This window comes from Thrips palmi, unplaced genomic scaffold, assembly GCF_012932325.1.
Source record: "Thrips palmi isolate BJ-2018 unplaced genomic scaffold, TpBJ-2018v1 HiC_scaffold_2, whole genome shotgun sequence".
Classification (NCBI taxonomy): Eukaryota; Metazoa; Arthropoda; class Insecta; order Thysanoptera; family Thripidae; genus Thrips; species Thrips palmi.
Window position 1 is genome coordinate 7,999,167 of NW_023144629.1, and position 25,001 is coordinate 8,024,167.

Consider the following 25,001-nt stretch of genomic DNA (forward strand, 5'->3'; position numbering starts at 1 on the left):
GGGACGCGGGGCGCGGGGGGTGCGGGGCGGGCGGGGTGCGGGTGCTTTCAGTTGTGTCCTGCAGTCCGGAGGGGTGACTCCGTGTCGCGTCGCGCTCCGCGTCGCCGAAGCCGTCCCGGTCTGGACGTCCGCGCACCGCGCCTCAGCGTGTCACTACTGTCACGTCGCCGCCAAGACCGCTGTCATCGTGGTGACAGGCGTCACCATGCCCGAGGCCCGCGATGACGTCCCGGCCGTCCCGGTGTGGGGGCGGCGGCATGCCCCCGGCCAGCGTGCGCCCGGCAAGCCTAGCCAGCCCGGCCTGTGACGGACGACACAAAGTGCACCGAGAGCCTGGAGTGCCCGGCCATGGCCAACAACAGCAACATCGTGGTGGAGTGGCTGCGGTCGCTGCACCTGGGCCAGTACGCCGAGTCGTTCCTAGACAACGGCTACGATGACCTGGAGATCTGCAAGCAGGTCGGGGACCCCGACCTGGACGCCATCGGCGTGTTCAACCCCTCGCACCGCAGCCGCCTGCTGGGCTCGGTGCGGGCCCTGCGCGAGGAGGGGGCGGCCTCGGTGTACTTCACCCTGGAGGAGGCCATGGGCGCCATGGGGGGCCTGGTGCTGCACGACGAGGCGGAGACGGCCAGCGGGGCGAGCGCCGTGTCCTCCAGGAACTCGTCGGCGACGGGGCGGCCGGCCTCCGAGTCCGACAAGGAGGGCTCCAGCAGGTCCCAGCCCCAGCACCCCGAGCACGGCAGCACGCACGGCAGCACGCACGCCGTCGGGGGCCATGGCCATGCCGGGCACGCGGGCCATGTAGGCCCTCAGGGACACAGCCCTGCGCCCTCCAGCGCCGGCAGTGCCCACGAGCTGGGCAAGTACTTGGACGAGTACGAAGAGGGCAAGGCAGAGCTTGTCCGAATCCCCAGATCCTTGCTGCGGAAACTACTGCGAGAGAAGCTGCTCCAGGATGGCATCCGTCTCAGCCACCAGCCCTACTCCACTTCGGTGAGTTGGTCCAGCATCCAGATCTTCTTGTAGTCTGAATTATTTGAAAGACACGGAGACAGATTCATTAGGTCCATGTTTTGACACATGCTTTGCGAAGGCTAGCATCAATGTATGCAGGCGTCTTAAAAGAAATATACTGAATGCTCTCTGACTACTCAGCTGCTGTAACTTTCTTATCGTGTTTTGGCTCGTGAGTGATAATGTTGCTTCATTGCATCGTCACTTGCTCGCATCACATGCACATTATAAGATTATTGTGCAGTAATAGAACTTAACTGAAGAATTTTAAAAAAATTGTGATGATGATTATTGCAACAAAATCATGTGAAAAGTATGCCTCTCAAAAACATAAAATGCCAAAAATTTCAGTGAGAAATAAAATCTAGATGCAGTCCAAGACCTTGCACACTGTTAGATGTCGATTATCTGTGCTTTTGTGCATAAAAACACGTTTTATAGTGATATGGAATGATTTTTCTGCAATATTTGTAGCTTGTATGTTCCAAGTAAGGCCTAGTCTGAGAGAAAAGCCTTGATAAACACTACCGTGTGTGAGAAAGTTATAGGTTAGGTTGCCCATCCATTCATGTTTTCATTGTTTACTAACATATCTCATTGCTACTCATTGGTTTCTGAGCCGAATAACTTCGTGCTTTGAAAGTTACGATCATTTCCTGTAGACTTTCTGGTCTAATTCACAGAAATAGGTCAATTTTCTTGCGTTTTTGCGAAAACTTCAGGCTGCTTGACAGCTCCATGATGGACAACAGAGTAGGGTGCAGTAGAGTTTCTTCATTCATTTCTGAATTAGATAGGGCTTTATGTTCATTCGTTCGCACTTTCATTCAATTTAATTTAATGAGAGGTTCATTTTTGTTTCTGTCAAAAAACGATTATTTGATTTTTTTTTCTCCTATTTTAGTGTGTTTGTAGATAGGTTATGTCATTCCCAATGTACACATACACACACCAACAATTTTTCAAAGTGATTACTTCTTGGAGAGCAGTTGTGAACTCTTAGTAAACCTAGTATATCTCAACATAAAATCTTAGAGTGAAGAAAAAAGTTCTTTTTGTCTCACTCGAAGCAGCAACAAAGGGGGGATGGAATGTGAGCGATTTCCAGCCGTAACTCAGATTGAAAAATTTTCTGGAGAGTTTGGCTGGTTTGTGTCGTTGATTCCTCATAGAATATATGGTCACTAACTTAAAATTCACAGAAGTAGTAAGAACACCTCTTATAATGGATCAATGGATCAGTCTGTCATTTATTTGTTGGAGGTGGCGTGCTTGCATCTGGTCTCAATCAACAACAATTTTCTGCAAACAACTCTTCACAGTGCATTGTTCCAAACTAGGGAGGGGTTGATAAGAAATGAGACGAAGCCCGTGGCAGAGTGCTCCAATCTGAGGCGCCAGTGGGCCAGAAGACCGGCCAAAACTCTAGACGCGAGCTCCAGAGTCTCCAAATGGGACTCGAACCGAACGTGTGACCCCACCAACGGATTGCTCTCCGAACGAGGAATCCATTGGTGGGGTCACACGTTCGCTTCGAGGCCTGTCTAAAGACTCTGGAGCTCAAAAGGCATCTAGAGTTTTGGCCGCCTCCACCGGTCTTCCGGCCCACTGTGCGCCGGGTGGGATCCGGGTGGCCCCGTGTCATCCCGACCTGTTTTCTGATGGGCCTTTTGTGTCCCACGATCGCCTCCGCCTGTCATGTCGAATTGTTAACCCCGCCCCCTCCCCCTCCCACATCCACACCGTCCCTGGGTCCCTGGGTGGTGTCGCTAGTGTAGTGGTACCCTACCCCTATGCCCGCTCGCACCCGCATCCAGCCCAGCCAGCCCAGCCAGCAGCCCCGCTGCAGGCATGACCGGCCCTGCCAGCACTGCTCGGCTGCTGTGGACTGGGTAATGATATTCATTAAAACGCGCTAGTTTGTGGAGTAAACTCTGTGCGGGCCGGGCGCCCCCTCGCCCCCTCCCCCTCTCCTCAGACCTCCCCGTGAACCCCGTCACCGCCGCCTCGACGCCCCCGCCCCGCCCCGCCCCGCCCCCCCGCCCCGCCCCCCGCCCCGCCCCGCCCCGCCCCGCCCCGCCCGGCCAAAGGGCCAAAGCGTGTACCAGTGTGTCCTGCAGCCCTGGGAAGGGCGAGCGGGACGAGCAGCAGACTGATTCCGAGAGTCGTTTTCGTCGCTCTGTCTCTCTCGCGCCCACACGGGACGCCCCACGAGTGCGAGAGAGACAGAGCGCCGAAAGCGACCCTCGGGACCAGTCCGCAGGGCTGCAGGAACGAGTCAAGCAAATAGCGTGGGAGAAATGGAGGAGGCGAGTGTCCCGGCTCGGGAATCAAATCGCGGCTCATTTTGCAAGTGTCGAGTTGGACTCGGTTCGACCACCGGTCGCGGCGCGTTCATCGGGATGATTCAGGCTGAAGGCGCTTCGTCGCTCTGTCTCTCTCTCGTGCTCGGGGCGCCCCGCGGGGGTGCGAGAGTGACAGAGCGAGTGTCCCTGCCGCTTTGGCGCCAAATTCACAATTTGGCCGCTGCCGAGTTTGGCCGGCGGCTGGGCCCCGGCTTGGCTTGACAAGTCGGGACTAAGGGTGTTCTTAGGGCAGCCGGGCAGCGCGCCCGGAATCGATGGCATTTCGTCCTGCCCACCCTGGGTCCTGGCAGTCCTGGCAGTACTGGCGCCGTCTCTCTCGCACTCGAGGGCCGTGCCGTTGGGGTGCGAGAGAGACAGCGCGACCCAAACACCGTTCGGAATGTGCCGGCCGGGCTTGGCGGCCGGGCCCACCGGGGGCTGGCCGCGCGCCAGCAGCGGGGCGGGGCGGGGCGGGGCGGGGCGGGGCGGGGCGGGCGGGGCGGGGCGGGGCGGGGCGCGCCGACTCCGGGACCGTCCGGGACTCCGGCTTGGCTGCAGCCTGCAGCACGCCCTCCGACGGGCATCGCGCGGCGTGGCGCGGCCGCGGCCAAAGAGCAAATAAAACACTGTGCTGCCTTTCCAGCCGCCCACGCCCCCTCGAAGCCCGCCTCGCCTCCTCCAAGGCCCCCTCGGAGAACGACGGGAAGGGCCTTCCTCTGCCGCCGCAGCCTGCCGCCGAGTTTGAAAGCGGGTGACACACTGGTTGGCCAGCCACCCGCAGCAACCAGACGCGCTGAATTGAGAATGGACGCCAAAGTGAGGGGCCACACCCTGACACCCCCACACCCTGACACCCCCACACCCTGACACCCCCACACCCCGACACCCCCACACCCTGACACCCCCACACCCTGACACCCCCACACCCTGACACCCCCACACCCTGACACCCCCACACCCGGACACCCCCACACCCTGACACCTGCCCCGCCGAGCGTTAGCCAATCCAAAACGGCGCCCCGGTTTCGAGTCGGGGTCAGCGTGTTCGACGGCAGCCAATCAGGATTTAAAATTCGCGATCGCGAAACGGCGGCGTTGGTTGGCGGCCGGCACGTCTGCAGTAGGGCCCCGAGGCTGCGCGCCGCGAGAGAGAGAGGGAGAGAGAGAGAGAGAGAGAGAGAGAGAGAGAGAGAGAGAGAGAGAGAGAGAGAGCGACCCGACCGCTTTTTAGGGCGTTATTCTCCACGCCTCTCGCGCTCGGCTCCGTTCAAACGCCCCTCGCTTCTCGCTTCGCGATCCTCGCTCCTCGCGCGGCGCTTGGCGGCGTACTTTTATAGCTTCCTTGGTGCGGGCCCTGCGGCCCTGTGGGCTCTAACCCCGCGGACTCTGCCCCGCGGGGCGTGCGTTCGAACCAGAGGGCGCGATAAGGACAAGGATGGAGCATGTTCCTCGGGGAAGGGAGGGAGGGAGAGAGAGAGAGAGAGAGAGAGAGAGAGAGAGAGAGAGAGAGAGAGAAGAGTCAAAGGGCTGGGCGGTATTTTGGACGGGAATTGCGTGGGAGAGGGGGGGGGGCTGGGGGGCTGGGGGTTGTCTGCCCGTAGTACCTGCCCGTGTACCTCGCCTCGGCTCCACCTGAAGCGGAGCGTGTCTTCAGCCTCCAGGAGGATGAGAGGGAGGGCCCGAGGTTCACGCCACCGCGTCGTCGGCGCACTCTGGATCTGGATCGTTCACGCTCCGTTCGCGCACCATCCCCGTCGACACGCAGTGTTGTCACAAACAGGCAAAAAATCCCACCTCCCCCCAACAAAACCGCAGCAAAGTGGCGGCCAACCTCAGCCCGCCTGGGCCAATATGCGCTCGCTGAGGCTGAGGTCGGCAGAATGAATGGCAGCCCTTACAGGTACTTGGTGGAAAGTTTGGCCCACCTATTTGTGTGGCAACACCGGCGACGAGCCCCACGGCCCCGCGACATGGCTCGTTCTGCGTGATAGTACTCAACCAGTGACGCCGTCCCGCTCGGCATTTCGGCCTGACACGGCCTGACACCACCGCAGCCCCGCGCAGCACCCCCCCCCCTTTCTTTGGAGCGTTTGTTTTTCGCCCGCAGGACAGCCACCCTGCCGAGGGGTGAATCACCAGCGTACTCATGTGTACAAATTAGCCCTCTCAGTGTACTCACAAGTTTAAAAAGAGCAAAATTCGCTCAGTTTACACGATTGGCGTTGTGTGTCCTTAACCGCTAATACAAGCCAAAAATCGTTTTAAAATGTGAAGTAATGAGTGTTAGAAGGTGTATTCACTCGTACTCATGTACTCATGTGTACACCAGAACGCTGAGGGATTCACCCCTCGCACCCTGCTCCAACCTGCTCGCTGCAGAGGCTGGAGCCACACCTGTCCCCCCCTTCCCTCACACCAGCCCGACCTCCCATGCCCCTGCGCCCCCCGTCGTTCATTCTTTTGCTCGCTGACAAACTCTGCATGCAGGCTCAGCCAATCACGTCGCGCCCCCCTCGCTGCAGCCGGGAAAGAGGGGGGGGGGACTTTATTCAAATTTGAAACGTGATAGCCATGAGAGAGAGAGAGAGAGAGAGAGAGAGAGAAGCCCAAGTGTGGCCGACCGGACGCAGGGATTTCGAGTTCGCACCTCGAGCCCGACGCTGACACCGCGCTTAGCGCACTCTCGCACAGCGACAAAAAAAAAAATACAATATAATAAAAGTAACTTCGGCGATGTTCTTTTTTTTTGCGTGTCGCACCGGCCGTTTGACGACCTTTATACGACGTGCGTGCTTTGCAGCGTGCTTGCAGCTTGCTTCGCGGGGCCCCACGCGGTCCATACGCTTTCCGGGGGAGCCTGGGAGCACCCCGTCCTAAATAAAGAATAACAGTGGAGGCTAGGTTAGGCACGGCACTGTGGTGCGCGGGGGACGGGGGTGAGGGGCGGGGGGACGTGCGGTCGGGAATGGGGCGTACTCGGACGGGCGCGGCGTGGCGCGGCGCGGCGCGGCGGGGTTTGAGCTCTGACCCCTAACGACCCGCGGCGTGGCCACACGATGTGGCGGTCAGACTTATCCAGGGCAGCGCGCCCCGCCCCGCCCCGCCCCGCCCCGCCCCCCGCAAAGGCGTGCCAACACAACTAAACACAATTAATCGTTGGCGGCCCACATGCGACTTGGTAATGAGTTGCTCACTCGAGGGCCGTGGCGGGCGCTGCGGGCTGATGCCGAGCACGGCGTCGTGTCTCCGTCTCTCTCGCGCCCCGACGGCCCCGACGCCCGGACCCGACGCCCGGCCCCGCGAGTGGGAGAGAGACGGCGCGACCCCCCGGAGTCAGTCTCGCCGGCGCTGCAGGGAAGGGGTCCACCCGGCGTGCCGCCACGGTGCGCCACACCGCGCCACGCCCGCCACGCCCCGCCACGCCCCGCCACGCCCGCCCCCCACGCCCCCACGCCCCGCCACGCCCCGCCACGCCCCGCCACGCCCCGCCGCCGCGAGAAGAGCACTTACACGCCGCACTTACTGCCGCTGCGCATTCGCTGTTCCCTTTCGGGGACTTTAACCTCTTCCCTTCCGCGTTCCAACCCTTCCCCCCCCCTCTTTCCGAAATGCCGACGGCGGTTTTAATTCTCGGCTCAAAGTACACACCGAATATGCGCGGCCAATTCATTTTCTAAAGAATTCTTTTTTTGTTCTTCCCCGACCGAGTCATAATGGCAGCAGCGCGCGCCAGCGGGCGGCCTTCCTCGTTTTATTTTTTTTTGTGGTGGCGAATCTGCGATTGAATGGCCCGGCACTGCACTGTATTGGCTGCAATGACGCCGTTTGTGGCGGCCAGCACGCGACGCGCTATCGTCACGGACGGACAGGCAGACAGACGGACAGGCAGACAGACGACAGACAGACAGACAGACAGACAGACAGACAGACAGACAGACAAAGAGTGCAGTGAGGGCAGGCGGGTGTTGCGGGCCTGCCGAGCGATTGAGTAGAGCGGTTTGTCGCTCCGTCTCTCTCGCACCCTCACGCAGAGCCCCGTGAGTGCGAGAGAGACGGAGCGACCCCCTGGCAGAGGGAGCGCCGTGCGGATAGGCAACGGCGACGCAGGCGTGCGCGGCGGGCCTGCCTACTCGCACGGCGCTCTCGCTGCCCGCGGTGGCGTTGGCAGTGGCGGAGCGGTGGGCGAAGTCACGCGTTGCGTTTTGTATGGGCCCCGGGGGAAAAGGGTGGCGAAGGAACGTGGGGAGTGATTCTGACAGCTGGCCCTCCGACGTGTCTGCGCGCGGAGGGGGGAGGGGGTGGGGCGGCGTGCTGAGGGGCCGCTAGCACCCCGCCACGTCCGCGGCGCAATGACTGACAGGTGCAAGCAGGAGGGGCGGGGCTGCGGATTTATTTGGTGTGAAGTAAGCAGGCGAAGCAGTAGCAGGCTTTCGTCTCTCTCTCTCTCTCTCTCTCTCTCTCTCTCTCTCTCTCTCTCTCTCTCTCTCTCTCTCTCTCTCTCTCTCTCGACGCGCCCATTGGCCGCTGGAGTGGCGCGCTCGTAGCCTGTCTGATTCCGAGCGGGGGACGTCGCTCTGTCTCTCTCGCACTCGCGACGCACCGCGCGTGGGTGCGAGAGACACAGAGCGGCTGCATCCACGCGTCCACGCGCGCGGCACGTAGTCCACGTAGTGCAGTGCACTGCGAAAGGGATGGCGGCAACAGCGTGGCAACAGCACGACCCCTCAAAACAAAAAAGGGACAGGAATTCGGTCAGTTTGTCGCGAGTCGTTTTATTTGCGGCCAAATCACCGCGCCGTCCGCAACATCCGGCTCAACCAGTGCAGTGCGCAAACTCCGCAAAGCGACGCCCGCGCGGACGGCCGCCTGGTGCTTTTTTAGGGTGTGGTGGCGAGCGGGGCGGTTTGAATAATGCGCGACGGGGTGCAGTGCACTAGTTGGAGAGAGGGAGGATGTTTTTGTCGGCGATTCTGCTTCGCGCTTTTGCCCTCGTTTGGGGCTCGTCGGTTTGCGAGTGTGTGTTGGCGAGAGAGACTAGTCCTCTGTGTGCGTGCTGCGTGCGCTGCGACGTCGCACAGTGGGCCAGAGGACCGGCGGAGGCGGGTCAAAACCCCGGACGCGTTTTGAGCTCCAGAGTCGCTAAATGGGACTCGAACCGAACGTGTGACCCCACCAATGGATTGCTCTCCGAACGAGGAATCCATTGGTGGGGTCACACGTTCGGTTCGAGTCCCATTTAGCGACTCTGGAGCTCAAAACGCGTCTAGAGTTTTGGCCGCGGGCGCCGGTCTTCCGGCCCACTGTGCGTTGCCGTGGCGCCTGAGTGCTGCCGGGGCTGCCGGCCTGTTGCTATTAGCGACGCGCCATCTCCCTGCGGCTTGCGGTGGTGCGGTCGGGCCCTTCTCAATAACGCGCGGCACGGCACGGCGCGGCACGGCCCGGCCCGGCCCCTGCAGCCCCTCCTGCCGCTCTAAATTGAATCCCCGACACCATCTGGATATGGACATGGCCGGGCCGTAATAGCCGGCAAGGCCTGGAAGCCGGGGAGTGCCGCCGGGGCCGACCAGCCCCAAGCCCCCCGAGTCGACGGACACCATGGACACCATGCACGCAGTGCGCCGGACGAGCGGACGGACCAGGGACCGAGCAGCCGGTGCAGTGTGGGAGGAGAGGAGCCTCTCAGGGCTCGCTCAGGGCAGGGCTTCCTCCAGGGCTTTCCAGGGCTTCCTCCAGGGCCTTGCTCCAGGACCCCCTGTAAAGCCCGCCTCCATTCGGACGGCCTGGCGCGGCCTGGCGGGACCCACTTTGCGCGCCCTTTGCCTCCGGCCTACTTAGGTCCCGGGAGCGCATATGCAAATAGTGGCTGCCGGCGTGTGTGTGTGCGTGTGTGCGTGTCTCGAGTGTGTACATGGCGTGCACTCGCGCGGCACCCGCGTGACACATCGGCCCGAGGGGGTATGCACTCGCGTAATAGTCGGTTCACTCTATCCGTAATAGCACGCGTAATAATACGCGTGATAGTCGCGTAATAGCCGAAATTGTAAAAATTTTTATCAATTTTGGTGTTTTTTTGGGCCCGGGTTTTTTTGGCTTCGCAACCAAACAAAAAAAAAAAATACTAAAGTTAGAAGCCTACTGCACGCAGCCCTCGGCGGGGGCTGGCCGAGGAGATCGTTTTCGGTGCGCCGCATGATGGGGGGGCAACGTGAAATGTGAAAAGATTCTTATGAGGTATAAAGCTTGTGGCGAAAACATTGAGTGTTGGTTTTGGGAAAGCATTTTTTCGGATATAATAATCGATAATATACAAGGGGAAATTTTTTTTCGAGCGGGTTTAAAATTACAATTTTTGATCAGATACAAGTAACGTTTCCAAAGCCGGGATGTTGGTATTTTGTGTTCGTGCACAGTGCACGTAATCGCTTATACGCAAGAAACAGTATTCCCAGTAAAAAAACAATGCGAACCCAGCGACCCCATTCCCTCACTCCTTTTGCGACTTTAGTTTGTTGCGATAGGCGATATCTGCGGTATCTGCTGCGAGTAGGGTAAGATCTGTCGCGAGTAGCGTAAGATCTGTCACGACCCCGTTAGGTTGGTTAGGATGGGTTGGCCCATTTTGGTTATGACGGGTTGACCTGCTTGCAGGAATCTGGCAGTATCAATTCTAAACGCTGGCGTCACGATTTGAAAGGCGGGAAAGGGCCCTAGCGGTAAAGTTACGGCGAAGCCGACTGTACCATACGGTACTACCTAGTAGCTAAATTTCGATTAATTTGTGGCGTAATAGAGCGTAATAGCGTAATAGTCGGTACACAGGTTCAGAGAGCGCATACCCCCTCGCATCGGCCTGTTGGCAGTGTAGCGACAGCGACGCTCGGCGGCCTGGCGGCGGTGGCGGCGGTGGCCACAGTCCTCGCGCCACTCATATGTGATTCCTTTATGAATTATCCATCAAGGCGGCTGTCCCCGCCGTGGGCTGCGCGGCTGCGGGGCTGCGGGGGCGTGCCGCCGTGCCGCCTCCCCCATCCCGGGCCAGCCCCGGCCCGCCTCGGCCCGACTCGGCTTGGCTCGGGGTTGTTTTGTGGCGACCGCGTCGCCGTCGTCGTCGTCGTCGTGGTGCCGAACCGCATCCCGTGCTGCATTTCGTCCGCCGGGGGCGGCACTCCCCCCCCCCCTCCCCAATGCTGACTGGGGAAATTCGGCGCCAGGGAAAGAGGTTCGTGTTTGTGCTGGCGGTACCCGTCGGGTGCGCGCTAGCGGAAGACTCATCCCGACAGTGTGTCTCTCTCGCACCTGCACGGTACGCCCCATGAGTGCGAGAGAGACAGAGCGACGGAGCCGCCCGCCCCCCCACCTCTTTTTATGTCACGTGTCGCGCGAGCGCTCGTCTGTTTCTCCCGAAATAAAAGAAGGGGTGAGGGTATTACTGGTAGCGCGCGCTCTTTTGACTGGGGCCCCCTTCCCCTCCGAGGCAGCCGGCGGGGTGCTCCCTAGCTCCCTTATCCCAGCGTCCATTAATTTGAACCACTGAGCGTCGCTCGCCGGCCCCCCTGGAGTGGTGGTGGTGGTGTGGGGTTGGAGGGGGGGGGTTGGAGGGCACGCAGATAAGGTGGCCAGATGGGGCGCAAGGTGACGCGCGGGCCACCTCGCCCTTATTGTAAACCGCGCCGGTAAAATAGGAAGAATGAAAAAGGGAGGGGGGTCCCTCCCGCTTTATTATTTAATTTATTTTTTGTTAGTGGGAACGGCACCCCCCAAAAAAAAGTGGCGGGGATTTTTTTTTCGCCTCAAGTTTGTCGGGAAAGTGGCGGGAAAGTTGCAGGTCCTTTTTTGTCTCACCCTTTTGCGGCGTCTTGGCTTGCCTTGCCTTGCCTTGCTGCCCGGCGGCGGGAAGTACGCGGTACGCATCGCGGGGGGGGGGGGGAGAGGGTGTTTTACAAGAGGAAAACGAGGACGAAGTCGACTTGCCTCAGAGCGGCGCGGCGACCGCCTTTCTGGCCGTCCTAGCCCTCCTGGCCGCACGCAGGACGCAGTCGCGCTCCGCCCTCTTATTGGCCGTAAAAGATGTCGTCCGACGAGCCGGCCGGCCCAGGCGGCGGCGGGCTGATTCCGAGATTCGTCGCTCTGTCTCTCTCGCCCTCATGCGGCGCACCGTGGAGGTGCGAGAGAGACGGAGCGACGACGCTCGGCATCAGCCTGCAGGCCGGCCGAGGCGGAGGGGTGCATCCATTCCCCCCACGGGGTTGACGGGACGGACGAGACCCCCCACCTGGCATGACACACCGGCCCCGGCCCGGCCTGCCCCGGCCTGCCCTGGTCGCCTGTCGGGTGTGCCTCATTTGCAAAGGCAGCATTGGGTTCCCTGCGGAGTCCTACCCAACCCCCTCCGGGGCCTCAGGGGCCTCAGGGGTCCCCCAGGGGCGCGCCGCGCGGGACCCACGGATCATCTTGTTTGGGGCTGTGTTATGTGATGCCTTCTGGACGGACTGTGACGCTGTTTTGAGGCTCTGCTCTCCGTCGTGTCCGATGGAGGGGCCTTGGTTTGGGTGGATTTTTAGACGCCACCCGCTGCCTCCAAGGCCCGCTCCACTGGCAGCACGCCGCTTACGCCGCCCCCCGGTTTACTGCGTATTGAAAGCAGTGTCGTGTCGCCGGCCCTTGGCGGGGCCGCCCCCAACCAGCGCACAATCCGCACCCATTTTTCCCTCGTCCTCGTGTTTTTTTTCCTGTTTTATTTTATTTTTTCTCGTTTTTCCGCTGGCCTCTCATTGGCGCGCTTTGTGGCCGCGGCCGTTCGCTCCCCGAGCGTGGCAGAGCGCGGGCGGCCAAAACGCCAGACGCGTTTTGAGCTCCAGAGTCGCTAAACGGGACTCAAACCGAACGTGTGACCCCACCAATGGATTCCTCGTTCGGACACCAATCCATTGGTGGGGTCACACGTTCGGTTCAAAGCCTGTTTAGCGACTCTGGAGCTCAAAACGCGTCTAGAGTTTTGGCCGCCTCCACCGGTCTTCTGGCCCACTGTGCAGAGGCCTGCGGCGCGCGAGAGGGCCGAGGCCGTGCCGCGCGGTGGCGCGCGTTAATTTGAGCTGATCTCTGCCTCGCGCGTAATTTGTCGGAGGGCTGCGGGGGCCCGGCTTCTGGGCCCGGCCGAGCCCGGCCGTCTTGCCTCGCGCCTTTTTAAAAGTTGGCGCCAGGGCGGGGCGGGGCGTGGCGAGGGAGGGCCCTGGGGCCACGTTAGCCCGCCCTGGCCCGCCTGCGGTAGGCCGGACCAGCCCCCCGCAGTGCTCCTTATTTAACGAAAGCCCCCCCCCCCCCACTCCGCTCTTTGGCGAGACTTTAAATCTGCGCGCAGGCCGCCAGCGGACCGATTCCGAACAGCGGCCCGCCCCTCTCTCTCCCTCTCTCGCACCCCGTCGGCCGGCGGAAGGCGGGACGCCCCTTGAGTGCGAGAGAGACAGGGCGGCGGCCGCTTGAAGCCTCGCTTGAAGCACTGCCGGCACACTGGCCATGCCTCACCGCGACGGGGGCCGCGCCGTGGCCGCGGTCTGCCTGCCTCGGCCAGACAAACGCGCGCCATCGCCGAGGCCGTGTCCGCTAGTCCGCTCATTCCCTTATTCACGTCCCATCGACTTGGCTCGGCGTCCCTCCCCGCCCCGGCCTCGGCCACCGCCAGGCCGCCACCCTCCTCGGCCATTTCAAAAGAAAGGCATTCGGGACGTCTTTTTCGTCGGCGACCGCGAGCCGCACGAGCCGCGACCAACGATATTATCGAGTTGTGCCGTGCGGGGTGCCCTCCCTCCCCCCCCCCCAAATCGGACGGCGCCGAGTTTATTGGGAGCGTTCAGGATGAAGCCGCCTGGAAAACGATTATGACAAATTCGGCCCCGTTCGACTCGGCCGTCTCTCAGGCGGCAAGGGATGCGAATGCGAAAGGTGGAAAAATGGGCGTCGCCGATCGAGACGGAGACGGCCTCCTTCGGGGCGCCGCGGCACAGTGGGCCAGAAGCCGGTGGAGGCGGACGAAACTCTAGACGCGTTTTGAGCTCCAGAGTAGCTAAACAGGCTTTGAACCAAACGGGTGACCCCACCAATGGATTGCTCTCCGAACGAGGAATCCATTGGTGGGGTCACACGCTCGGTTCGAGGACCATTTAGCGACTCTGGAGCTCGAAACGCGTCTACAGTTTCGTCCGCCTCCACCGGTCTTCTGGCCCACTGTGCCGCGGCGCCCAGCGATTTCGAGGGATCGGTTTTCGTCTCTCTCGCCCCTCGAGTGCGACGGAGACAGAGCGAACGACTCGGCGGCGCGCTGCTCGAATAACAATGTTGGCACAAAGTCAATCATCGCATCAAGAGTCCGGCAGCCAGACCCATTGACCTCCTCGAGGCGAGGCAAGCAGCCGGGGCACTGCTAAGGCAGCGCCAAGGCAGTGCCAGGGCAGCGCTCTGTGCCTTATTGGTTCGTTGGTTCCCTTGCATCCCTCTCGAGACGCCCATCTTTGTTACCCCCCCCCCCCGCCACTTGGCCCCGGCCCGACGCGGCCCGACGTCCCACAGTGGGCCAGAAGCCGGTGGAGGCGGCCAAAACTCTAGACGCGTTTTGAGCTCCAGAGTCGCTGAATGGGACTCGAACCGAACGTGTGACCCCACCAATTGATAGCTCTCCGAACGAGGAATCCATTGGTGGGGTCACACGTTCGGTTCGAGTCCCATTTAGCGACTCTGGAGCTCAAAACGCGTCTAGAGTTTTGGCCGCCTCCACCGGCTTCTGGCCCACTGTGCGTCCCTTCGACGCTAACCGCAGCGCCCCGCACCCCTCCCCGCCGTGCCGCCGTGCCCCCCGGGGGTCTTCTGTTCCACCATCAGAGAACGTGATGTTGCATCAAGCGGCGTGCCAGGGCACTGCCAGGGCGAGCGCCGGGGCCCCGTCGGCCCTGCCCCGTCGGCCTGTCGGCCGGCCGCCCCGCGCTGCCGCCTCCGCCTCCAAGTCTCGGCAGCTCTTCCGTGGTGCCCGGCCCCACCCCTTATCTTCCCCATCCCTCCGTGTCGATGGCACATCCCTTCCGACTCCACAGAGAGGGAGAGAGAGGGGAGATATTTGTTGAGGAATGTGTGGAACGTTCTTTTTCGCCTTTTCGCCAAGGTATACGCCCCCCTGCCCCTTCCCCCCAGGAGGTCCGGCACTTCGAGATCACTTGCCCCCTCTCGACGAGGAGGAGAGCGGCGTGGGCCCGGGCCGCGCCGGGTCCGGGCAGAGCAGAGAGGAGTTTCACACAGTAACTGGAAACAAATTGTCATTAAGTTACGGGAAAGTTTTGGTCGTCCGGAGAGTCCGGAGTGTCGGTTGTCGAGGGCGCGGCCGGGAGCCGGGCGGGGCCGAGCGCCGAGCCGGTTGCCGGCGATGGAGGCGCCCTCGACGCACAGTGCTTCGGCCTGCTTCGGCCTGCTTCGGCGTGCCGTCCTCGTGGAGCTCTTGGCGCTCTTGGAGCTCTCGGGGCGACTCGAGCAGCTCGCCATTTTTCGGGAGCCCCCGGCCCCCGACTCGTCGACGAGGAAGAGGGCGCGGCGCGGCGGGGAGAGACCGCGAGAGACACGGCGGTAGTAATCTTGGGAAAACCGCGAGGGGGAGGGGGGAGAGGGGGGTCGCAGCCGCCGTAAATTTTATGCTTTGCGGGGCAAATTTGACGAGGAACGGCACTCCAGTGCTAGATATGCACTTTTTTATATCTTGCGTTCCGTGTTTTCCCTTTTTTGGGGTATCTCTCTCTCTCTCGCGTGAGCCGGGCCGTGGAGACGCGATGTCGCTACAGTGTGTCCCCCAGGGAGAGGGGGAAAATCGGAGCGGCAGACGGATACTTTGTAAAAAAGAAAGTGAAAAAATTGGGGAGGGGGGTGTGTGTTTCGAAAGATGTTGAGTAAGAAGAAAGGGCGGTTTGGGGTGCAGGCCGTGCCGGCAGTGCTATACGCAGCAATCTCTGAGAGAGCTTTGATCTGCCGGCGCTGCGCCGCTGTGCGCCACGCCGCGCGCTCTCGGCCATCAGGGCTCATTTGAGATGTGCGGGGCTCTCGGCGGGGCCGGCGGGACGCGACCCTAAGCTCCCCGCCGGCGCCGCGCCCGCCGAGCCGCGCAAGGTCCCCGAGTACAATAGGTACCCGAGACACGGAGCGACGGAGAGGACGCGAAAAAGAAAGACGCATGGTTGTTGTAGTGTATCAGTCAAAGACGCCGCCCTGCTGTGCGCGAGATCCGCCTGCACTGTAAAGTAAAGTATATGCGACTTAATGTAAGACCCTGCTAGTCACCATATTGATTTAATGTGTGTTATGGTCCAAAGTTTGAAGTTTTCTAGTGACCAAACGCCAATCGGGTGGGTTGATCTTCGCGCCGCTCACATTCTCAAAGACTGTGCTTCCTCCTTAGTCCTTTCTCGCCGGCGTCCGGTCCGGATTGCGGCCGCTGACGACGCCGCGCAGGCTCACGTCGGAGGGCCGCTCCGTCGCTCTGTCTCTGTCGCACTCGCGGCGCGTCCCGCTGCGGTGCGAGAGAGACAGGGCGACGGAAACGGCGCTTCGGAACGGCGCGGCAGGGTGACAAAGTTTGAGGCTTGTTACAAGTCACCGTGAAAGGCTCGGCGGGGCGGCGCGGGGCGAGCAGGGCGAGCAGCCTGCCTGAATAATGCATACTCCAGACTCGAGACGAGGAATTTGCGTTCCCGGCTCAGCGCGATCCTCATTCTTCCTGTGTGGCCGGGAGTCATAAAAATATCATAAAATGATAATTATTTGAAGCAGCGCGTGCGGAGGGGTGGGGGAGGCCTGCGCCGGGCGTGCGGCGTGCGCAAGCAGAGCAGCAAGGCTTGGGGCGCTAGGAGGGAAGGCGGTTGGCTACCGCCCGAATTCTGTCGGGCCCGAAATGGCATACGCTCATGCGTGGCTAGCCTTTAATGGTAATGGCAATGCAGGCGGTAGGCCACCGCTCTGGCGCACTGCACCCGTGCGCGCGGGTTGCCTACCCGCTGGTTCGCGGGCGCTAGTCACTGGGCGGACTGCCGCTCGGAGGCGGGACTGTCTGCTCCCTCTCGCTCCCTCCCACTTGGCTCCATTCCCCGTTTCGCCTGGTTCCTGCTTCCCTGCTTCCTTAACCTGTCTTGTCCTTGCTCCGCGGCTCCACGCTCCACCGTGCTGAGCCAACACGGCGATTGTTGACTCTGAGCTGCCATGCTGCTATTCAGGGCACTGCCGGGGCACTGCGCGCGGCAGCACGGCAGCGGCACTCTCGTTCCGAACCTCCGTCTCTCTCGCACTCGCGGGGCGGGGTGCGGGGTCGCGAGAGAGACGGATACGCTCGGAAGCAGCCCCGTGCCGCGGCATTAGGGCTGTGGCACGAAAGTCGACGGAGACACCCCGGGCCATGTCCCGGCTCGGCTCGGCTCGACTCGGCACTTGCAAGACGGGCCCTATTGTTCCCGGATCACAGGAATATTGCCGGCGGCGCGGCGTGAGTGGATGAGGATGAACTCCGCGACAAGGAGGAGGGAGACGAGGAGAGGCGCGCGCGAGGAGGACAAGGAGACCGAGACACTGGCTGTCCTGCCAATTATCTGAGAGAGTAAGACGCGGCATCGCGGGGCACCGCCAGAGTGAATGCCATTTACTCTTCCCGATTCAAGTTTTTGCCGCCGTTTTGCCTCTGCGGTATACAATTTCGCGCGGTAAAAGTTTTCGACCTTTTTTTAATTTTTTCTCCGCTGTTTTTCATAAGTCTTTGCCGGGACTTGAACCCGCGCCGTCTCCTCCTTTTCTGGCAGGGCGCCTCATCCTCCTCGTCTCCTTAAAGCAGGCCACCGTAGATTAGCCCCGGGTCCACTGAGGTCCTCGAGGACGACGACGGCCGTCCGCGCGGAGCCAAAGGGCGTGTGCCTTTGAGTCCGCGCCGCCCTGCCGCCCTTCGCCCCACCCTTGGCCGGCCTGGAGCGCGTCTCGAGTCTTGGCCCTACGGGCCTGCAGCCCTGCAGCCCTGCGCTGCGGCAGCCGCCCCGTCCGTTTTTGGGCAGTCAGCATTGCTTAGAGTCTTATCCCCCTTCTACGCCGAGCCCAGCCCCCGCGGCGCGGCGGGGTGGGGGCACACCGCCGCACCGCCGCCACACACGGCCCGTGCACCTGCGCCCCTACTGACTCCGAAGCGTCGCTCCGTCGCTCTGTCTCCGTCGCACTCACGCGGCCTCGCGCAGCGGTGCGAGAGAGACGCAGCTGCGCCTCGGACGCGTCCAGCAGCGTGACGGCCTGCTTTGGCGCGGCGCGGAGCTCCGCGCGGTGGAGCACACGGTATTGGACGGGGTCTCTTTCGCGTTGCATTCTGGGGGAAGGGGGCGAAAGAGGGCGATGGAGCATCGCCCTCCCTCTCGCACTCATGGGGCGTCCCGTCTAGGTGCGAGAGAGACAGAGCGACGAAAACGACTCTCGGAGTCAGTCTGCTGCTACGCGGCGCCGCCTAGGAGCCCGCGGAGACCGGGGTGGGCCGGCGCCGCTGATGAGAGTTCCCGGTTGAAGCGAAGCAGGCCGTGCTCTTGGAAGATATTTCGGACGCTGTGCCCTTTTTCTGTTTCCTTGCTTCTCTCTCTCTCTCTCTCTCTCTCTCTCTCTTCTCTCTCTCTCTCTCTCTCTCTCTCTCCCGCTTCGATTCCGTCCCGGGCCGCGTAGTTGTCGACAAAGCGAACTGCAAAACATTGATGTTGATGAACACACCGGCAACTTTGTTTCCAAGTCGCGGCGCTGCCTCCGTCCGCCTTCTGCCCCGGCCGTCGAGACATGGAGACCACCTCTCTCTCTCTCTCTCTCTCTCTCTCTCTCTCTCTCTCTCTCTCTCTCTCTCTCTCTCTCTCTCTCTCTCGCACTAACCCTGCGGGCCGCTTTGGGCCGCTACCTCCAAGATAAACAAGAACAGCATCGAGAGTACAGATCGCGCGCCGACAGTGAGCCTGCAGGCCGGATTCTAAAATTCTGAAATTCCCGCCCGCACCTCTGGCGCTGGCGAGGACGCAGTCTATCTCTCTCGCACTCTAGCGGCGTTCCGGAGGGGTGCGAGGAAGACGGAGAGCTCGAAGGCACTGCCCGCCACCAGACGGCTGCTGGCGGGGCTGGCGGGGCTGGCGGGGCTGGCGGGGCTGGCAGCACGCTGGCCGGCCCCCTTTTTCCAATGTTGAGATTAGACCGGCCCCGCCCCGCCCGGCGTTGCAGATTCTGCAGATTCGGCAGCGCTAGTGGCAGTGGCAGACGGGAGGCAAGGCTGATACCGTCCGGCCCCGGCCAGCCCCTGATAAGTCTGTCAGCAGCAATTTATTTGGCCCGTTTCTTTGGCCTTCCCCTCCCTCCCCTCGGCTCCACCTGTGGCGGGGGTTGTATGAGGATATCGGAGCACCTGCTCTCCCGCAGGCCGAACAAGGCCTTTCTGTCTCTCTCGCACTCACGTGGCGGCCCCGCAGGGGTGCGAGAGAGACAGAGCGACGAAAGCACTCGGGCGTGCCGGTGCCGGCGCTTTCTGTGTGTACGCTCTGCCCGCTTCAGTTAATGCATTTCGTTAAAAATTAAGTCGTGGCTGCTATGCGTTTTGGGGATTACCGTACCGTTATGGGCCTGCAGCGGCGCGCTGGCGGGGCGGAGCGCGCCGGGGCGGGGAGCGAGGCCGCCGTCATGGTGATGGAGGCCAGGATGGAGGCCGTAGAGGCGGCGCAGAGCGGCGCAGAGCGCAGATGTGGCTCCGTGAGGAATCGTGCGAAATTGGGCGCGATTTAACCGCCTCGCCGGCAAGGGCTGTCCACTTTAATAAGATTGTCTTGCTAACGCGCTGGCGGCCAGCCCGAGCGGCCAGCCCAGCCGGCTGGCTCCACGGGATTGCCTCATTTTCGCCGCCGGGAAAAGTCTCGTCCCGCTGCAGAAAAAAATGGGAATTCCCCCTCCCCTCTCCCCCTGGATGCAAAGTGGGACGCGCTGGGAGCGCCCTGGACACTGCCCTCACCACGCCGTCGCGCCGTCTCCGTCGCACGCATGGGGCGTCCCGCAGGTCTCGAAGGGGTGCGAGAGAGACAGAGCGGCCCGGTCTCGGAGGGCGTCGGCGCACAGTGGGCCAGAAGACCAGTGGAGGCGGCCAAAACACTAGACGCGTTTTGAGCTCCAGGGTCCCTGAACAGGACTCGAACCGAATGTGTGACCCACCAATGGATTCCTCGTTCGGAGAGCAATCCATTGGTGGGGTCACACGTTCGGTTCGAGTCCCACTTGACGACTCTGGAGCTCAAAACGCGTCTAGAGTTTTGGCCGCCTCCGCCGGTCTTCTGGCCCACTGTGCGGCGTGTTCCCTGCCTCGCACTCGGGCCTCGCAACAGTGCACTCGGTGCGTGCTCTGGAATCGTGGTGGTTGAAAAAGATTGCGGTGGTGAAAGTGATCTCGTTTCGGGGTGATTTTTTTCACCACGGTCACCATCAAATGAAAAAGAGTGTCATGAAATACAGTTAGTTTCGATGATATCCCGAGCGTTCGCCCTGAATTAATGATCCTCCCTCGCCATCACGTATGGATGAAACATGGGCAATTTTCCGCCTGTCTTTTTGCAGTGGTGGGGCGGCGACCCCGCGAACCCCGCTCCCTCGCTCGGTTCGTTAGTAGGGCACTAGTGTGCCGAAAATTGTTCGCAACCTGACCGCGACCGCGCTCCGCGCGGGTCGTCCTTCTCTCTCACACACACACTCGGGGTGCGAGGGAGACAACGCGGCCAAAGTGCTGTGCGATCGGACGCGGAGTTTCGCTCTCCTCTCTCTCCCGCGTGTGGCGTGGGTCATGACGCCTCGTTCTTCGTGCCTTTGTAGCTGGCTTCCTGCCTGGCTGGCTGCCTGGCTGGCTGCCTGGCTGCGACCCGGCCGGCAGCCACGGTGGTGCCTCATTCGGCATTCCGTGTTAATGGGAACACCCTTATGCGTAATTTAGGGAGCAGTGAAAGAGGGAACAGAGCGGGCGGGATATAATTTTAATTTTGTAGCACGTCTGCGGGACGAGGATGAGACGTTCGTTCCCCCCCATTCTTGTGGCTGCCTGGCTTGGCCGTCTCACAGTGGGTCGGAAGACCGGTGGAGGCAGCCGAAGTTCAAGACGCGTTTTGAGCTCCAGAGTCGCTGAAACGGATTCGAACCGAACGTGTGACCCCACCAATGGATTGCTCGTTCGGAGAGCCATCCATTGGTGGGGTCACACGTTCGGTTCGAGTCCCTTTCAGCGACTCTAGAGCTCAAAACGCGTCTAGAATTTCGGCTGCCTCCACCGGTCTTCTGGCCCACTGTGCGCCTGGCTGGCTGGCGGCTGCCTTTGGGGCAGTACAATGGCGGCTCGGATTCAAGCGCCGCCGTCAGCGCGACGCTAAATTTTGACAGGGGACGTCGTCGACGTCGCCGTTGTCTTGGTGGTGGTGGACTGCCGCGGTCGGTGCAAGTTTCTCGGTCTCCCTCACAAAGGCCCTGGATTTGGTTATGCGCTCCCGGCCCGGCCCGCCCGCCCGGACAACGGCGACGAGGAGCCTCCGTGTCGTGGCGTCTCGAGAATCTCGTTGTTTTTGTCGTTTTTTTGGTGCTTTGTTGACGGTGTTGTTGCTGTTTGCCCGCAGGACGGCGAGCGCGGCTACCTGGAGGGGCTGGCGTCGCGCTACGCCGACATGTACCGCACGCACTACGCCGACGTGCTGGAGCACCTGGAGCTGCTGCGCCGCCGCGAGTGGGCCGACATGTCGCCGCGCATCCGCGTCCTGGGCCACGAGGAGTCCCCCACCACGCCGCACGCGCCGCACACGCCGGGCCGGGACGGCCGGGACGGCGGCCTCCACCAGCCCATCTACGTGCCGGGGAAGTACTCGGTGAGTCATCTCTCTCTCTCTCTCTCTCTCTCTCTCTCTCTCTCTCTCTCCTCTCTCTCTCTCTCTCTCTCTTTCTCTCTCTCTCTCTCTCTCTCTCTCGCCTGAATCGCTGGAATAAATCCGGTTCCTAGGCTCTCTGGTCATCCTGCGCCTCCCCTGCTCGTCGCCGGGCTGCCGATCGCGCTCCAATCAAATGACCGGTTCGGCTGGAGAGCGCCTGGGAGGTAGGCAGTGCCGCGCGCTCCACACTGCTGCGTGCGCCGCGCTGCCTGCCCGCCGGGCGCTCCCCGCCTCGACTTGCCACTGGCTGTGCTCACGGAGCTCTGTCTGTCTCTCTGTTGCAGCCGTCTTCGTGTCTCAGCGACCGCGAGGAGGACGAGATCTACGGGCTGGCCGGGCAGGGCCCGCCCCGGCCGCCCGTCAACCCCGGATACCAAACGTGAGTACGCCGCCGGCGCGGTTCGGATACCTTACTTGCGCTCGAAGTGCTTGGTGAGGTTCTAAGCGTGTGCTCTTGAGAAGCAGACTCGCAGGCGGGATCAGTTTTCCGTCGCCTTCGCGGTGGTGTTTGCCTACCACAACACCGGCCCTTGGTCCTCGGTCCCCGTCCGGCGACTCGGGCCGAGACTCGGGCCGCCACGTCGCCAGTGACTCGGCAGTGACTCGGCAGTGACCCACCCCGCCCACCTCCATTCCCATTCCGTCCACCCCGCCGGCCGGCCCGGCGCCGCGGCAGCGCGGCAGCGCGCGGCACCGCCAAGACAACAGAAAGACAGTTGTTCCCCGAGAGCGGCTTCGTGGAACTCGGAGGGCGGGGGAGGGGGGGGGGTTGATGATGTTCTGGGAAAAGGGGGGGGGGGGGGGGTTGCGCAGCCTCGCGGAGGGGAAAAAAGAAGGAGGGCCGTTGGGAACGTACTTATAGGAACTCGATCACGGCTCGGTGAAGTCGAACCGATGAGCTCCACGCCCCCCCCACCCTCCTCCCTTTCCCACTTTCCCCTCCCCCGGGAGAGGCACTTCGCCGCGCCAGGCCGCCGAGCCCCGGCTCCCCGCAAGCGTATGGGGCAACATGACCTGGAGTGGGCTTTGCCCGGATTATCAGTGCGATTTAGGCCCCCGGCTTAGGCGCGCGCTGCTCGACCGGGGGGGGGGGCATTTCCCAGTGGCGGCAGTCCATCGCGGCGGACTGACGTCCTTGTTGTTGTTGTTCCTCAATCACGGAGTATCGCCTTTCTTTGTGCACCAGCGCGACGCCACGGCACGGCGCGGCGCGGCGCTGTGATGCTCCTCGCCCTGCTTTCCCTTCAATTCTGGTGCCTCGTGCCCGGTTCCCCCCCCCCCCTCGTTTTTGTGCTCACTTATTTTTCTTGTCCTCCGCTGGAACAGAGAGAGGGGGGGGGGGAGAGGAGGCAGCGACGCTTGCTTGCCCTTCCGGCCGCACGAGGACGACGTCGACACAAGCATCGCCGGGGTGTGTGTGTGTGTGTGTGTGTGTGTCGCTGCAGGCGCTATGCAGCGCGCGGCGTGACGCGGCCGGGCCCAAAAAGCGGGGGGATGATCCGCCGTGTCGCAGCCCCCTTCCCCCTCCCCCCTCCCTCCCCCTCCCGAACCGCCCCGCTCGTCAACATACAGAGGGCGCGCCGAGAGGGCTTTACAAACATCAGCGTCCGGGGCGACCTCCCACACCGCCGCGCCGCGCCACGCCACGGCCATGCGCGTTTACTGAGGCAGCGAAAATGAAGGGGGTGAAGAAGAGCAAGTGGGGAAGGGGAGAGGGGCTGGTTCGGCGTGGTTTCGGAAGTGGGGGTATGTTAGTGGAGTGTGGAGGGTTGTCTACCCCTCGGCGGCCGCCCCGCCCCGCCCCGCGCGCGCTCGCGCCTCTTCGTGGGAAAAGGGATTCCAGGCCTTTTGTCCTGGGGAAGGTCCCTCCCCCTCCCCTCCCCCTACCTGCCGGCAGGCCCAGGCAGGCCGCTCGCATCGCCGTGGGGAACGCAGCGAACACAGCGAGCGGGGCGCGCTGCCTCGGCCGCCATCCTCCCTCCAACTGCATCATGACTTGGCTTGCTTCGCTTCGTCCGGGCGGGGCGGGGCGCACAGTGGGCCAGAAGACCGGTGGAGGCGGCCAAAACTCTAGACGCGTTTTGAGCTCCGGAGTCGCTAAATGGGACTCGAACCGAACGTGTGACCCCACCAATGGATTGCTCTCCGAACGAGGAATCCATTGGTGGGGTCACACGTTCGGTTCGAGCCCTGTTTAGCGACTTTGCAGCTCAAAACTCATCTAGAGTTTTGGCCGCCTCTACCGGTCTTCTGGCCCACTGTGGGGCGGGGCGGGGCGGTCCGCAGCGTTGCAATGGCGGGGAATGCAATATGCAGCGAGGCAGGGCCAGGGCGGCCCGGGACGGGTTGGGCCGGGCAGCGCGGAACGCGGCACGGCGTCGTCGGGGCGTCTCAAGGAGTCGCCGAGGCGTGGCGACGCCGCGTTCATAAGGCGTTCCACACGACGCCGAGACGTTGCCGCGTAGCTGCTCGAAACGGCTGTCAATGCGAAGGCATGGTGGTTCGATCTGACTGCGCGCGTTGCAGTGCGTTGCAGCGCGTTGCACGGAGCATAAAGGCTGCCGCCACACTGTCGCGGCAGCAGGGCGCCGCAAATCCGATCCCGGACGCGTTTTTACCGGTGGCTTGGCCGCCGACTCGCTCCAAAAGGCGTTTTGCAAAAGGGCCTCGAAAGGCGCGTCGCCAGCATCGTTACGCAGTAATAAACTCTGATTGGTCCAATTTGGGCTTAATTAGCCGTTTCGGTGTAGGCACTGTAGGGGCCGCCACCGCCACAGCGCCGCACGCCGAGGATTTAAATTACGAGCCCAGGTATCCCCCACCCTGCTGCTCCTGCTCCACTTTTTCGTCCCTCCGTATTTTTTTTTCTTCCCTTTTTGCACCCCTCTTAGCCTTTATTTTCGCGCAACGTTGTCATCCTTAATCGTTCTTTGTGTTGCAGGTGCCTCAGCCCGCGATCGGCGTACTTCTACGAGCTGCCGCCCAACGGTAAGTGTGTGTGTGTGTGATATTTTTAAGTGGTGTGGGCGAGAGAGAGCTAGCAACTGGTCTCTCTCTCTCTCTCTCTCTCTCTCTCTCTCTCTCTCTCTCTCTCTCTCTCTCTCTCTCTCTCTCTCTCTCTCTCCTCTCTCTCTCTCTCTCTCTCTCTGGCAGCTCATTGCGGACGCGGGGCCGTGTCGCGAGTTAGCCCGGGGCGCCTCGCGCTGTTCGGGGGCGCGTGGGACGCGGCGTGGGAGTCGAGGTGCTTTTATTCGATTCCGTCCCTGACTGGTCCTGACTGGTCCTGACTGGTCCTGACTGGTGTCCTGACGACTCGGCGGCCCCGCGAGGCGCGGAGGGAGAGCGGCGCTGTAACGCGGGACGCGCCGTGACGCGACGCCTACACTGACGAGGACGCTGACGGCGCCCCTGCCAGTCTTTCCCTCGGCGTCCCTCTTTGTCTCGCTCTGTGCGAGTCGAGTGGCGGAACCATGGCCCAGCCAGGGGGGCAGAAATCGAAGCCCCCTGGTTGAGGCTACAATTTGAAGCTCCCCGGCAGGGGGCAGAAATCGAAGTCGCCTGACAAGGGGGCAGAAGTCCAAAATTTTAAAATATAAGACCGTTTTACTTTAAAATGGAGGTTTCGCTGCGAGCAGCCGTGCACTACAGTGCCGGTACTCGGGTCCGATAAATCAAA

The 25,001-nt window shown here is 61.9% G+C and overlaps 1 protein-coding gene across 1 annotated transcript in view; it reads left to right on the plus strand.

Annotated features, from left to right (window-relative positions):
- Positions 1–66: 66 nt before the first annotated feature.
- LOC117647470 overlaps positions 67–25,001 on the plus strand; it is a gene marked incomplete at its 3' end in the record, with an annotated part of 31,403 nt that continues 6,468 nt past the window's right edge. Inside the window, exons 1-4 of the mRNA XM_034389221.1 lie at positions 67–996; positions 21,020–21,265; positions 21,610–21,704; positions 24,267–24,313. Of these exons, the coding sequence (XP_034245112.1) occupies positions 349–996; positions 21,020–21,265; positions 21,610–21,704; positions 24,267–24,313 (1,036 nt within the window). The remainder of the gene's footprint in view (positions 997–21,019; positions 21,266–21,609; positions 21,705–24,266; positions 24,314–25,001) is intronic.